General features: G+C 38.5%; 1 protein-coding gene across 1 annotated transcript; it reads right to left on the reverse strand.

The window, feature by feature from the left end:
- Nucleotides 1–1,727: 1,727 nt before the first annotated feature.
- CLK1 (CDC like kinase 1) lies at nt 1,728–9,804 on the reverse strand. The gene is made up of 13 exons (XM_042949659.1): nt 9,727–9,804; nt 7,501–7,661; nt 6,983–7,211; nt 5,913–6,003; nt 5,460–5,526; nt 4,249–4,365; nt 3,996–4,162; nt 3,377–3,471; nt 3,151–3,280; nt 2,913–2,995; nt 2,343–2,422; nt 2,017–2,107; nt 1,728–1,885 (listed from the first exon to the last, which is right to left on the reverse strand). Exons 2-13 carry the CDS (start codon nt 7,659–7,661, stop codon nt 1,742–1,744), a joined length of 1,455 nt encoding a protein of 484 aa, XP_042805593.1. The 5' UTR covers nt 9,727–9,804; the 3' UTR covers nt 1,728–1,741.
- Between the last annotated feature and the right edge of the window lie 5,616 nt (nt 9,805–15,420).

The raw sequence follows: 15,420 nt of genomic DNA on the forward strand, positions 1-15,420 counted from the left end.
GCAGCTTTATTCAAAATTGTCAAACTAGGAAGTAAGATGTTCTTTAGTAGGTGAGTGGATAACCTATACTACACCCAGACAATAGAATACTAATTCAGAACTAAAAAATGAACTATAAAGCTATGAAAAGATGGGAGGAACCTTAAATGCACATTACTTAGGTGAAAGCCGCCAATCTGAAAGGCCAAATACTGATTCCAATTATAGGACATTCTAGAAAAGGCAAAACTACAGAGTGAAAAGATTGGTGGTTGCCAGAGTATGGAAGGGGAAGAAGAGACAATAGGCAGAGCTCAGATTTTTAGAGCAATGAAAATACTCCATATTCTACAACGATGGATGGATTACACATTTGTCCAAACCCAAGAACGTATTACACAAAAGTGAACTAGAGCAATCTATGGACTTTGGGTGATTATGTCAACATAGATTCAATTAGAATACATACCCACTGGTGAGGGATGTTAACAGAGGATGCTATGTACTTGCGGGGGCAGAGGGTACATCCATCTCTGTACCTTCCTCCCAATTTTGCTGTGAACCTACTACAACTCTTAGAAGTCTCTAAAAATTTTTTTGAGAGAGCACATGTGCACAAGCAGGGGAAGGGCACAGGGAGAATCTCAAGCAGTCTCCATGCCCAGGGCAGAGCCAAACACAGGGCTTGATCTCACTCATGACCTGGGCCAAAATCAAAAGTCAGATGCTTAGGGCACCTGGGTGGCTCAGTTGTTAAGCATCTGACCTTGACTCAGGTCATGACCTTACAGTTGGTGAGTGAGTCTGACATCAAGTAAAAACATGAGCCCCAGGCGAGTCCTGCTTCTCTCGCTCTCTGCCCCTTTATCTTTTGTGCCCTCTCTTGCTCTTAAAACAAAAGTCAAATGCTTGACTGAATCACCCAGACATCCCAAAGTCTTAAAACAATAATAAAAGATAAAAACCCTGATGCAGAGTCCTAAATGGATCAAATATAAATGAAACCATCGGCAAAAGCCTGACTTTTGTCAAGTCACCTGATAACTTAAACTTGGCTGCCAAGTATTCTGGAAGTTATTTATTAAGTTTTTTTACGATTTTATATTTTTTAAGTAATATCTACACCTAACGTTGGACTCCAATTCAATACCCCAAGTTCAAGAGTTGCATGTTCTTCCAACTGAGCCAGCCAGGTACCTCTCTGGAAGCTTTTGTCATTCATTATCAGTCTTGAGCATAGGACATGAGGCCATTTGTAGTATCCTACTGGGGGGGGCGGGGGGGTGGGGGGAAGGTTAGAATAAAGAGAGGAAGAAAACTGGGGACTAATTTCTACTTCTTTGTGTCCTGTAATGTGGGCTCATTAACATTTGGTTTTAAGAAGGAAGGAAGAAGCTCCAATGCTAGCAATCCCTAAAATGCAAACAGCTAACTATTTCTGAAGACTTAAGGAAACCTCCAAGAATGGAAATCTATGCACGAAGAAAAATGGTGCTAAAACCAAGTTATAGATTCCTTTAAATTTCATAAGCGCAAAAAGTTTATTCTGAATAAATCATTTTATACAGTAATTACTGGAAAAAATGTTCATTACTTTAGCTATTTACTTAACAATTCAAATTATCCAAGCAAAATAAACATGGCAATAAAAAAAATGTAAGAAATTTACAAAAGCTATACAAAATAACTTATTTAAAAATTAAGACTGATACAGTCTATAAAATCTCTTCAAGATTTTATCAACAGCTATACTGTTACAGATCTATGTATCTTTTCTCAGGGGATGAAAGAAAGGATGCTTTAAGGCTTCTCTGAGAGTAATCCTTTTAGCTGGATCATACTGTAACATTTTCTCAATGAGGTCAAAGAGAAGTTCATGTTCAGCATCCTGAGAGAGCATAAATTCCTGAAAGGAAAAGAAATACAGTCAACAATCTTTTCTACTACCATTTATTACCATTTTATTTTCTACCATAAAAAGAAGGGAAATTCAAGGTTTTGATAATTTAAGCCCAGGCTTAAATGGGCCAGGCTCACCTTCAGAGGTTTACAGCGCCTTGAAACATATCTGCCAGCAGAACTGTGTTCATCCCAGTCTAATCGATCATGATGGAAATATTTACGTTTCCTAAAAGTAAATATCCATTCATTTATAATGCTGACAATGAAAACTTAAAAACATCTAGCAAAAGTGATTGGTTTCATCACTTATGATGATTTTATTGATCAAAGATTAACACTTTTCTAGAGACTTGGAAAATTACTTAAGTGAAGATGCATTTGTCAAACTTCACCATTTCATAAAATTCTAACCAGAATATAAAACCAAGTGGTACGAAAGATGTACCTACTCTTAAACATACCTCGTTTTCTGTATCATATGTTTTGGTAAAGGTCCAAGAATTCTTTCCATCATTGCCAAATGCTCCTTACTATCATGTGTCTAAAATAACAAACAGAACTTGTTAAGCCCATTGTGCACTTTGATCTCATTTAACACAGCTGCTACACTTCTAGTCCAGAAAGAGGTCACAAGGAAGGTGATTACTAAAAAAGGGCAAACTTTTAGCAAGTTACAGCTGATAACAAATATCAAGGCACACAGAACAAGGTCACCAATGACTTCTCTAAATCAACAGCATAATTGTTTATAAATGCTTAAAAATGTTTTTAAATAAAATAATAAATTACGAAGGGAAATACAAATACCCAATAGCATCAGAGTCACAGGACTTTCATTTCTTTATACTCATCTACAGTTAAGTCTACAAGGAGAAAAAAAGCTACCTAAATGTGCATACTTTGCATTAAAGTGCTCATTCACATAAGACTAAATAAATAAATAAATAAATAAATAAATAAATAAAGGGCTCATCCACACAAACAAGCACTTTTCTTGAGCAAAGCCATCGAAACAGATCACGGTCACTTACTGGAAATACTGTAAACCCAAGGTAGTATTCAATAAGAATACATCCTATACTCCAGACATCACACGGCTGGGACCATCCCAGGGCTGCAAAGCAAAGCAAACTGTCAGAAAAAGACTTCAATATTCCTTGAAGACCTAAAAAATGCCATAAAGATTAAGACTAGAATTCTAAATTTTAAAGTGAGCTTCAATAAAGATATATATAGAAGTTCCCAAACCATAATTAAGAAGTAACTTACCTAAAATAACTTCAGGTGCCCTATAATGCCTTGTAGATACCAATGTACTGTGATGTTCATCATCATATGTTGCACTTCCAAAGTCTACAACTTTAATATCTGGATTTATTAAGGTACGTTCATCACGTTTCTGAAAATCGTAATTCATGGGTTAAGGAGGCATAATACCTTGAGGCATAAAATATTCACTTCTAACTATGAAAATACTAATACACTGAAGACTTACCATTTTGGGATTATATGCCTCTGTGTAGTCAGACTGCACAAATAAGATGTTTTCAGGCTTTAAGTCTGTGTGAGTCAACTTATTACTGTGCAGAACTGAGAATGAAACAAACAACTACTGTAATTGGAAAATCAAAAACCTAACCAAACTCAAAGCCCTACAACAAAAAACCTCTCTGATGCCTTTTCCACAGGTCCAAAGTTGTCAACATCCAACAGCTGGCTAGAAAACCACCCACTACCTTCAGTTAGTCCACTGCCAGCTAACAGCTAACTACTCAAAAAGTAAAGAAAGAAGTATCTTTCTCTTACAAAGCCAAGATTTATCATTCTTTAACCCAGTGGTTCCGGGTTAGTATTTTTAAGAATCAAGCTAAATTACAGTCTTCTCTATGACAATGTACTATTGTACGATAGACAATATACTACTTACTGAATAAAACGCAATGAACTGACCAGCAGCTGGTTATCAACATCTTCTTCATACCTACTCTTAGGCCAGGTTTTTAAGACCTATAGGTTAGATCCCATTTTTTATTTAAAAATCCCAATCAGTCTGGCACTAGATCAGTCTCAACAAACTCAAGATTCTCATTCTCAAAGATATGCCAAGTACTCACAATTCACGGACTTGCATATCTGATATGCCATCTTCCTGATATGATCCAGACGAAATGGTAGAAAACCATTTTCCTTAATGAAGTCATAAGTACTAAGTCCTAGTAGTTCAAATACAATGCAAATATGACCATGATGCTCAAACCACTCCAACATCTGGACACAGCGGCTATAAACATATGAAAAATAACTGAGTACAGCTTCTTACAATTCAAATCTACGTGACAGAATTTTCTGAATTGTTTTTATACTTACAATGTACTGCTGGGGTCTGTTGTATTCAAGTGTTCCAGAACTTGTATTTCTGAGCGAGCAGCTTCACAGTATCTATCCACATTTTTAACTATTTTTACTGCTACATGTCTACCTCCTCTGTTAGAAAAAGTCCAAGTCAAAAAAAAAAATGTTAAAGATGATGTCCTACTCCATTTTCCTATCACTCTTTTCAAACTGTGCGACTTCTACTTTGACCCACTGTATTTATCTTCTTAAATCTGTGGTCTAACATTTGGTTTTATCAGATGTACTATATGGAAGTACTCTCTTATAACTGCAACTCAATGTAAATAATGAGAATGATGCATATTTTTTTCATCAAACCACCACTCACATGAATGTTTTGGTCCTTCTACTAAAATGTATGTTAATAGTTGTAATTTAATAAGAACATTGGGGATATCACCACTTCAGTTTGTACTCCAATTAAGACTCAAAACATGTACATACAACAGTTTCTCCTTATAGTACCTGGCAAATATTTTATCAAATTCTTCCTTTGTCTACGTTACCAGAAAACTTTAGAGATAGTAGGAGCATAGTATGGAGCTCCAGCTCTCAAAACCTTACTAACCAATAGTAGGAAGCCTTCTCTAGTCATTTGTTTAGAAAAACTCTGCCATTCAAAAGGGTGGAAAAATTCAAATAGAAGACAAAAAAGGTAAAAGGAGAGTTCTTACATTATCTCAAGAAATTTTAATTTGAAGAACATGAATAAAGCAACATGTAATACCATTTTACAAGAGTATTCAACCCTAATGGTGTAATCACAATGATAGCATCTAAAAATACAGATTCCTAGGTTAACTACTCTGATAATTGTTTCAACATGCCTTAGGTAAGCAAAATTCCAAATACCCCTAACATAAAACCAAGGCTTTGAAAAGTTCTGATTTAGATCACTGATCTGGGGCAGGGGGGGATCACAATTTCCCAGTGGGATAACAAAAGAATACTTTCTAAAACAATAAAACCTGCTCTCAGCTTAAAATTAAAGGCTACGTACACTACTAATAGCTAATACTTAAAAAATGCAAAGTGCTAGTACCTTTTACTGGGAATTTCCCACATTACAGTAAAAAAACCAAATGAAAGGATATAATAATATATCTCATTCAGACCAGTCTAAAGCTAAAAAAATTTTCTAATGCTGATGACCTCCCCAAATGCAATTACAGTAGGAAACTTACGCTTTATGATCAATGCACTCCACGACTTTTCCAAAAGCTCCTTCTCCTAAAGTATCAACAATTTCATCTAAAAGAGAGAAATAAAGCTCAGTCATACCAAGAAGTGGAAATAATTTACTTATCATAATAAATGTTATCAATGCACATTATTCTAGTTGATGCTACAAATTTCCTTATCACTAGACATTTTACTGGTCAACACTGTCAAAAAACATTTATAACTATTTTTAGGTCTAATTTCATTTTATTAACTTGATTTACTGTTTTGGAAGTTCTGCTTAACAAATATTAAATTTCTAAAGAAAGAAAAAACACAATCCCCACCCACCAAAAGAAATGGAAAACAAACAAACAAAAAACAGAGAAAGAAAAAAAGATTTCCAAATCCCTGAAATGTTTATATATAGATTATGTTATCTGAAAAGTTAATAAGTGTTGAAAAATATTCTATACATCTTGCACTTAGTACGTCTCCACTCTGACAGATCAGGTGACCCTCCTCATCATCCTCTACACTCCTGGTTCTTTTCCTTCGGTGACTCTTCTGGAAACGTCAAGTGGGCGGCACCAAGATCATCCAGCCAATCAATATACCCGAGTGAATTCAGGGCAGAATACGAAATTCATTCAGCGGGGAGATATTCAGGCATTCAGATACACGCCAGGCCACAAACGGTTGGCAGGAGCAATTTCAAATTCAGTCCCCAGAAATTCACAGGGCACATAGTTTATGTTAACAGGAGAAAAACATGGCAAGGAACAGATTTTCAGATAAGATACTCAAAGTGGCAAGGCAACAAAACATAATACAATTGTTTTTCTTAAAAAAAAAAAAATGCTTAGTTGTAGCATTCACTGAAACATAATTTTAAGTTTCTAGTGTTCTAATTTAATGTTGCAAAATTGTAGGATGTAATAGTTACTTGGTCAAAGTAGACTGTGGCCAAATTAAGACTTCCTAGCTAATCTAACAAATATTGAAGCAGTAAATAAAATTAAAGTCCTAATTTTGGGGAGAAAAAAAAAAGATTTGGCATACAAGAATAACACTATGTCATTTAAAATGTCATCTGAACTATCTTCAAATTAACCCATAACCCATAATGTTCCAATCTGTTAAGTGGTTTGCTTAATGAAAAAAGAATTAGAAAGCATGCTTTGCTAGAAAAAGGCATGCCTAAACCTTTAATCTTACAAAAATAAAATGCCTATTCTACTTTTGTGATAAACTTCAATTTATCAAAACAAATCAGATTTCTTGAAGTACCACAAAACTAAGTTAATCACCTCCACTGTTTCACTGGAATGACAATTAATTGCTAACTAGTAATAAAAAGTTACTCTATTACTTAATATGTATTGTATTCAGGAGTTTCCTATGCAATGCACAAACACAGAAAGAATCCTGCAAGTTAAATTGAGATGACTTCTTTTTAAACACAACTTTCTCAAATAATCAAATTCAAGTTTTCCTGTCCCAAGGGGGAAATAAACTTTACAGAATGTTTTAAAAGAGCTCATACCCCATGTGAACGATGGTGTGAAGTACTATGGTGAATCCTATGTTTGCTTTTATAACTACTTCTTCCACTTCTACCAGAAGACTTGCTACTATGGTTCTGGTATCTGCTTTCATGGTCTCTATGGCGATGTCCAGGTTCACATCCTTGACTGTAGTCATTTCTGTATTCATCAATGTAGCGTCGACTATGATAATCTTTCTCATTTATGGACCTGTTTTCCACATAATGGCTAAAAACAAAAAATATTGTTAATTATTTATGCTAATACTAGATATCCTCAAACCGACAGTACTCTTAATACCTTTTGCTTTCCCCACCAAAAAAAAAAAAATCCCATGCAATTTTAGAAACGTCATAAGCCATCATTGGAAACAGAAACAAATGCTATTCATGGCTACTTATTTAAGTGATGCTGTAATTTTAATCATGAAAATATACCCCCTCCACCGTTTTACTGAGGTATCACTGACATACAACATTTTGATGCAATATATGTTCCTATATATTATCATTCTTACCTATCAGATGTTTTAGAGTGATTATATTTGCAGTGCTTATTCTCCCGGGCACTGCTATGTGATCTCTTCTTTCTTTTATGACTGCTGCTGCTTCTCCATTTTCCACAGTCCCAATCTTTTTCCTCCCAATCAGGGCAATAAGTTCTCTTCAAGTGTCTCATCTACATAAAAGAGAAGTTTTAAGTAGTATCCTACCTGTCAGCACTGAACACTTCAATTAATAAAACTCTTCTTTGCTAATTCATTCTAGCTGTGATTTTTAAACTGTTCTTTTATTTTTGTTTCTTTAAATATTTATTTTTAAGTAATATCTCAACACCCAACACGGGATGGAACTCACAATGTAGAGATCAAGCGTTGCGTGTTCCACCGACTGACCCAGCCAGGTGTCCCTAAATCGTTCTTTTATTTGTATATTTATTTTTTAATGTTTGTTTGTTTTTGAAAGAGAGAGAGGGAGAGTGTGAGCTGGGAAGGGGGGGGGGGGAGGGAGTGGCTGCAGAGGATGTGAAGCAGGCTCTGTGCTGATAGCAGAGAGTCCGATGTGAGTTCGAACTCAAAAACCATGAGATTCTGACCCAGACGGAAGTCAGACGCTTAACCGACTGAGCCACCCAGGTGCCCCTAAATTGTTCTTTTAAATCAAAGTTCAAAATTCATTGTCAGCCAATCTAAAATCACCGATAAATCCGATGAGAGCATTGCGCCAAAATGTGGAGTCCAAACTATTAACAATATTCTGCATTATCTATGTTATGCTAAGATTTATTTATTTTATTTTATTTTAATTTTTTTTTTTAACGTTTATTTATTTTTGAGACAGAGAGAGACAGAGCATGAACAGGGGAGGGGCAGAGAGAGAGGGAGACACAGAATCGGAAGCAGGCTCCAGGCTCTGAGCCATCAACCCAGAGCCCGACGCGGGGCTCGAACTCACGGACCATGAGATCGTGACCTGAGCTGAAGTCGGACGCTTAACCGACTGAGCCACCCAGGCGCCCCTATGCTAAGATTTATTGAAAGTGTGTAGGAAAAGAAAAAAACGGGGAGAGGGCTGGAAAGTCCAATTCATCAACTTGGTAAAAACCTTACCCCTTTCCTGTCAGTAGCATAATTTACTATAGGTCCACATATGTAACTCTCCCCATTTAAACGTGTATCGGAAACTAGCCTCCCAACTCAAATGCAATCCGAAACGTTCTTTGCGACAGAACACTCATTATTGTGTATTTCTGTAAAGGAGATATATCCCCAAGGCCTTTTACTATACACAAATCAATGGTGGCATTAGAAAACCACAAAATACCATCTTCGATGACCATTCCCCCGGCATGTATATATATAACAAAACCTAGCTTATCTTAAAAGCAATCTTACATAATCAATTTAGAGGAGGGCAGCACCTTCCTTCCAGAAATGTTTCAAGAAGAATCCCTAACAACTTGGAAAAAAAAAAACACGCACACACAGAAATGACTTTTCATTGTCCACTATCGTTTTTACCAGTACTAACTGCTGGGGCTCCACCACGTCTCTGCACACAACTCCGAGTCAAAATATTCTGAAGGTTGCTCTCAACATGTTGGGGGATCGAGGGCGCAAAAACTCCAACGCATAAGATGTCTGATAGCCTGACTGCTCTCACACGCTCCTTCAAATATATCCTATTATTTCTCCTTTTTCTAAACCCTATTTTTGTTAACGCCACCGAGGGCAAAGACACTCGTGATTTTCACTTTATTAAATCTTTTAAGACTCGAGTAGACCTTAGGTGATGTCGCCTCGTATCAGCTCAATGCGTTTTTCTCTCTGTTTGCTAGGAACACAGTTCCTCACAGGAGGCTGACATGCACATTCCAAGAGACAAGTAAACACCACCCACAGCAAGGAAGCTTCGCCTCCTCCGCCCCGCCGCCATCTTACAGTTCCGCCGAGGTGGCCAGGGCCGCCGACGACAAAATGGCGCCTACGGGCGTCCGGCCAAACCCTCCCAGCTCAGCCAAGTCACTACGCCTCGCCAATGTCCGGGGAGTCGCGGTTCAAGGAGAAACTCGCGGCAACAGTCTCGGCAGAGAAGACAAGCGAGCCGCCTCCGTGCGACCCAAGAGGGTGAAAGAGGAAGGGAGGGGGAAGGGTCGTCGTACTAGAGGTTGTATGCCCCACAGGGCGCTCTCCGGGCACAGAAAAAGGGTCTTGACACCTAGCCCGCTTCCTCCTGAGTCTTACCTTCCTGGCCAGAGCGTCCAAGCCGAAGAAGACAAAAGATTGCAACGCGACGACAGAGTAAGCCCAGCTGGCTACCACGAGCTCCAACAACAAAATGGAGCTGACAGCCGCAGCGTCTGGACTCTCCTCGAAAATATTGGTGACGCTGCGAGCGCGTCCCCGCCGCGGGGCGGGGCGGGGCGGCACGGGCGCGTCACTGGAGCGCAGGGATGGAAGACTAACGTAGGAGCGGTGTGCGCAGGCGCCGGGTGGGGAGCTCAGCGACAGAAGGTGGAGGTGGGGAAGTTGCGGACGGTGGCTCTGTCGGCCATGTTGTCCACTGTCTAGGTCTTAGGAAATAACGTAAGTACTGTGGAAAAGTCTCGTCCATGCTCTTTAAAAATATTTGGGAACGCTGGATACAAGAAGAAGTGAGGCAAGCATGATACAAAATATCCTGCGCCCTGAATGCAACCACTAAACAATCTTTTAAATAAAAAAAAAAAAAAATAAATAAATAAATAAATAAATAAATAAAAGCACCACTTCTATCATGTAGCCCTAAATTACTAATTGTCTGGATTTCAGCATTTGCTAAGGTTCTGAGACCTATTTTAAACTAGTTAAGGCTTTAGTGGCTGGGACTCACACCCTGAAATTGGATTGGAAGAATTTTCAAGATTTTGAAAGTTTAAACGAGTGAACATTTTGGAGACAGGAAGTGGATACCCTACACAGTTAAACATTTTGGCATTAAGCCGGTCCTTTTCAGTGTTAAGGCCAGATGAACTGTAAAAAAAGGAAATGGAAGGTCGTGAGGGAAAAGCGCCAGGAAACAACCTCTGAACAACAAAATCTTCAAACTACACTTCAATGGACCAAAATGATTGCCAATCCTGACCTCGCACCCTTCCTCCCATTTTGTTTCTTGAACAAAATGATTGCTTATTCATTCCAAACAGTTGAAAATGTATAAAATCAAACATTAACGATTAAGCATAATTTTACTGCTCACACTTGCACAGGAGAGCAACGTATATTGCCCAGGCCTATGCAGATGCACAATTATGGGTAAAAAGTGATGAGGAATACATATTTCCAAAGTATCTGTGGTAGTTTGCATTTCTTAAGCCCCTTTTCTTAATGGATTTGAAGATGCTTTAAAACCATTAATACTTAAATCTTTACATTGGGGCCAAGATCACCAAATACAAGGTAAATATTTCAGAGGGAGAAATCACAATAAATTGTGAAATTTGTAGCTGTTCAGGATACAGTTAGCACACTTAAATGTTAAACAAACCTAGGGAATCCTGGTCTTTGGAGGATGATAGCTAATCATAGTGGGCTAATTATTGTGCCAAGCGCTGTACATACATTTTCACTTAATCCTAACAACCTGCAAGATAGGCATCAACTATATTCTTCTATTACAGATAAAAGTTGCAGTGCATGTGCAGAGAGCAATTTAGAATCCCTACAGTAAGATAAGGGTGAAAGAAAATGAACATTGAAAAAATCTTATATATACTACCAAAATTCGTTTCTAAAATGTGTTTTTTTCAAAATGGTTTTAAATTTAGCAAACCCTCTCACACCTAGCCAGTTACTAATGTGAGATTTACCCAAAGTTACATTTATGAAATGAACTATTTTGTGTGTTAGTGCTTATGATTGTTTGGGGCATGCTATGTCCCCCCCCCCTCCCCCCCCAATAATCTCTACTACCTCAGATTGTGACTGTATTTGTAGATAGGGCCTTTACCCAAGTACTTAAGGTTAAAATGAGGTCATTAGGATGGGCCCTAATCCAATATGACTGACGTCTTTATAAAGAGATTATGACATAATTACCCACTGAGGAGGATCTTGTGAAGATAGAAGATGGTCATCCACAAGCCAAAGTGAGAGACCTTTGTGTAAATAACCCTGCCCATGCCTTGACCTCCTAACTGCTAGTCTCTATAACAGAATTTTTTTTTTTAAATTTTTTTTTTTTTAATGTTTATTTATTTTTGAGACAGGGAGAGACAGAGCATGAACGGGGAAGGGTCAGAGAGAGGGAGACACAGAATCTGAAACAGGCTCCAGGTTCTGAGCTGTCAGCACAGAGCCGGACGCGGGGCTCGAACTCACGGACCGCGAGATCATGACCTGAGCCGAAGTCGGCCGCTCAACCGACTGAGCCACCCAGGCGCCCCTCTATAACAGAATTTTAAGCTACCCAGTTTCTGGTACTTTGTTATGGCAACCCTAACAAATTAATACAGTGCAAAGATTTTAAAATGGTATTTTGGTGAGGGGCACCTGGGTGGCGCAGTCAGTTGAGCATCTGACTCCTGATTTCAGCTCAGGTCATAGGATCAAGCCCCAAGCTGGGCTCTGAGCTGAACTTGGAGCTTGTTTGAGATTCTCTCTCTCCCTTGGCCCCTCTCTCCCACTCAGTCTCTGTCTCATAAAAAAATAAATGGTATTTTGGTGGAAACTTGTAACTTTATTCCCTAATTAGTGAAGTTGAACATTTTCTCTTTTCTCTTGTGACTTGCCCATTCATACCTCATTGCTTTTTTGAATGTACAGTTCTATCTTTTAAGCTTTTTAATTGCAATGAAGTTTTTGATTTTCATATAAACCTGTTTCATCTTTACCTTTGTCATGTTTGTGAACTGAGAAATTCCTCTTTGGAGGTGTTTCTCCCCACCCCCGCCACCCCGGAAACTTATCCATCTGGAATTTTGGTACATCATGTGAGGCAAAATTCTTTTGCTATTTTTCTGCATATAATTTACTGGTTATCCTAACACAATTTATGGAGTAACTCTTTAATGATTTTGGATATTGCTTTAATTATATATTAAACTCCTGTGTATACACTACTCTACACTCTTATACTCTACTAAAATACTACACTCTTTTAGTATTCTAGCTATATTCCCCACACCATTTTATTTATTATTACTATTCTAATGTTTATTTTTGAGGGAGAACAAGTGGGGGAGGGGCAGAGAGGGAGACAGAGGATCTGAAGTGGGCTCCGTGCTGACAGCAGAGACTGATGGTGCTTTAACTCAGGAACTGAATGATCTGACCTGAAATGAATTCGGACAATTGACTGACCCACCCAGGCGCCCCTCCCCCACACCATTTTGATGTTTGCAGCTAATAACATTTTCATTGTAATTTGTTTTTTAAAATTTCCATTATCAATTATTCTGGATGTGCTTTACAGTTATTATGTTGAGTTCCCATCTCTACCTCTACCACAATTGGTACAAACTGAATTGAAAAGAACCATCAGTTTTCTTTTAAATTCAATAGTGAAATGGTAACTAATCAACTTTTCTAAACTGATGAAAAGTTGAATCCTATGTATTAAAATTTAACTATTCGGCCGCCTGGGTGGCTAAGTTAGTTAAGCATCCAAATCTTCATTTTGGCTCAGGTCATAATCTTATAGTTTGTGAGATCAAGGCGGGCGTTGGGCTCCAAGCTAACAGTGTGGAGCCCACTTAGGATTCTCGCTCTCCTCTCTCTCTCTGCCCCTCCCCTCACTTGTGGGGTGAAGCATTCTCTCTCTCAAAATAAACATTTAAAAAATTAAAAAATAATAAAGACATTGTAAGAATGAGATCTGGGGCGCCTGGGTGGCTCAGTCGGTTAAGCATCCGACTTCACCTCAGGTCATGATCTCGCGGTCCGTGAGTTCGAGCCCCACGTCAGGCTCTGTGCTGACAGCTCAGAGCCTGGAGCCTGCTTCGGATTCTGTGTCTCCCTCTCTACCCCTCCTCTGCTCTTACTCTGCTTCTCTCTCTCTCAAAAATAAATTAAAAAAAAAAAAATGAGATCTAAGAACCAAATACTCACCATATTGGTACTTTAAAAAAAAAAAAAAAAAAAAGGACAGTTTAGAATAAAAATTGAGGGAATACCAGTCAATACAAAAACATTTTGACAGTAAAAGCCTCTTAAGAGTGAGGACAAAAAAATTCAATGACATTCAGTTGGAGAAGAAAAATATCAGGTATAAGAAATGTCAAACCAAATTCTGGCCCAAAAGAGGCTTTAATATTAATTCTTGAAACCTAAATGATTAAAATAAAAGGGTGACTCAAAATGTGAGGGCATTAGGGGTACCTGGCTGGCTCACAGCTACAGCATGTGACTCTTAAAATTTTTTTTAATGTTTATTTTTGAGAGAGAGAGAGAGAGAGAGCATGAACAGGGAAGGGGGAGAGAGAGAGGGAGACACAGAATCTGAAGCAAGCTCCATGCTTTGAGCTGTCAGCACAGAGACCTATGCGGGGCTCAAACTTAGGAACCATGAGATCATGACTTGAGCTGAAGTCGGACACTTAACTGACTGAGCCACCCAGGTGCTCCTACAGTGTGTGACTCTTGATTGCAGGGTCAGCCCATGTTGGGTGTAGAGCTTACTTTAAAAAGTGAGGGTTATTAGTATAATTGGCACATCAGTTTAGTAGAAGGTATAAATGGTAATAAGAGGGTATTGCAAGCTAACTTCTAAACTGTAGTTAAGAAAGAAAATATGGGGGCACCTGGGTGGCTCAGTCGGTTAAGCAGCCGACTTTGGCTCAGGTCATGATCTCGCGGTCCTTGAGTTGAGCCCCGCGTCGGGCTCTGTGCTGACAGCTCAGAACCTGGAGCCTGTTTCAGATTCTGTGTCTCCCTCTCTCTGACCCTCCCCTGTTCATGCTCTGTCTCCCCCTGTCTCAAAAATAAATAAAACGTTACAAAAAAAATTAAAAAAAAGAAAGAAAGAAAATATTATTTAGATCAACTATTTGCAGAAATGATACAAACAAATAAATACCTGGCATCAGTTTTAGAATACCCAAAACCTAATCAAGGTGTGGAATATGGTTCTTGATGAAACCAATGGGATAGCCTGATAAATGATAAGGCCTGATTCAGTGAAAGCCCTATGGTCGAGATAAATGTTAGGAGAGAAGCTTCCATTTACTCTACAGAACACTTACCGCATGCCAGAAGTTTTATACACATTATCTCATTTAATCCTTGCAATAGTTTTATGAGGGAATATTATTTAGGGATGAGAAAACTTGGAGATGTTAACCTGCCTAAAGTTACTAGTAGGGGGCACAGCTGTGATTCAAACAGTCCAGGACTCCACAACTGGTGCTTATAACCAACTAATCGCATTTTCAAAATGATCACCTGTAGAATTCTGTCCTACAGTACTGTAAATGATAGGCCTTAAAAAAAATGTTCCATGGGCAAATTGGGAAATTGAGTGTTTGCTGTACTATAGGACTTCTCTGTGCCTTTACTGTAATTCTAAAGACCAGAAAATAGCAAATGGATTGGCTGGTTTTTCTAGACCATCTCTGTATCTTGTCCTTTCTAACTATGCAAAGTGAATAATTAATGGACAAGGATACTTCCAGGATATGGACTAGATATGGCAGGAATATGTAACTAGGGTGCTCAAAAATACTTGAATTTAAGGCTCAGAATTTGTTTGTTTTTTGCTCAGTGTCTTTTTAAATTATTTTTAAATGTTTCTTTATGAGAGAGTGTGTGAGTGGGGGAGGGGCAGAGAGAAAGGGACAGAGGTTCCAAGTGGGTTCCGACCTGACAGCAGTAAACCTGATGTGGGGCTCAGACTCACAACCACGAGATCATGACCTAAGCATAAGTGGGACGCTCAACTGAGCCACTCAGGTGCCCCGAGGC

This window comes from Panthera leo, chromosome C1 (assembly GCF_018350215.1).
Source record: "Panthera leo isolate Ple1 chromosome C1, P.leo_Ple1_pat1.1, whole genome shotgun sequence".
Classification (NCBI taxonomy): domain Eukaryota; kingdom Metazoa; phylum Chordata; class Mammalia; order Carnivora; family Felidae; genus Panthera; species Panthera leo.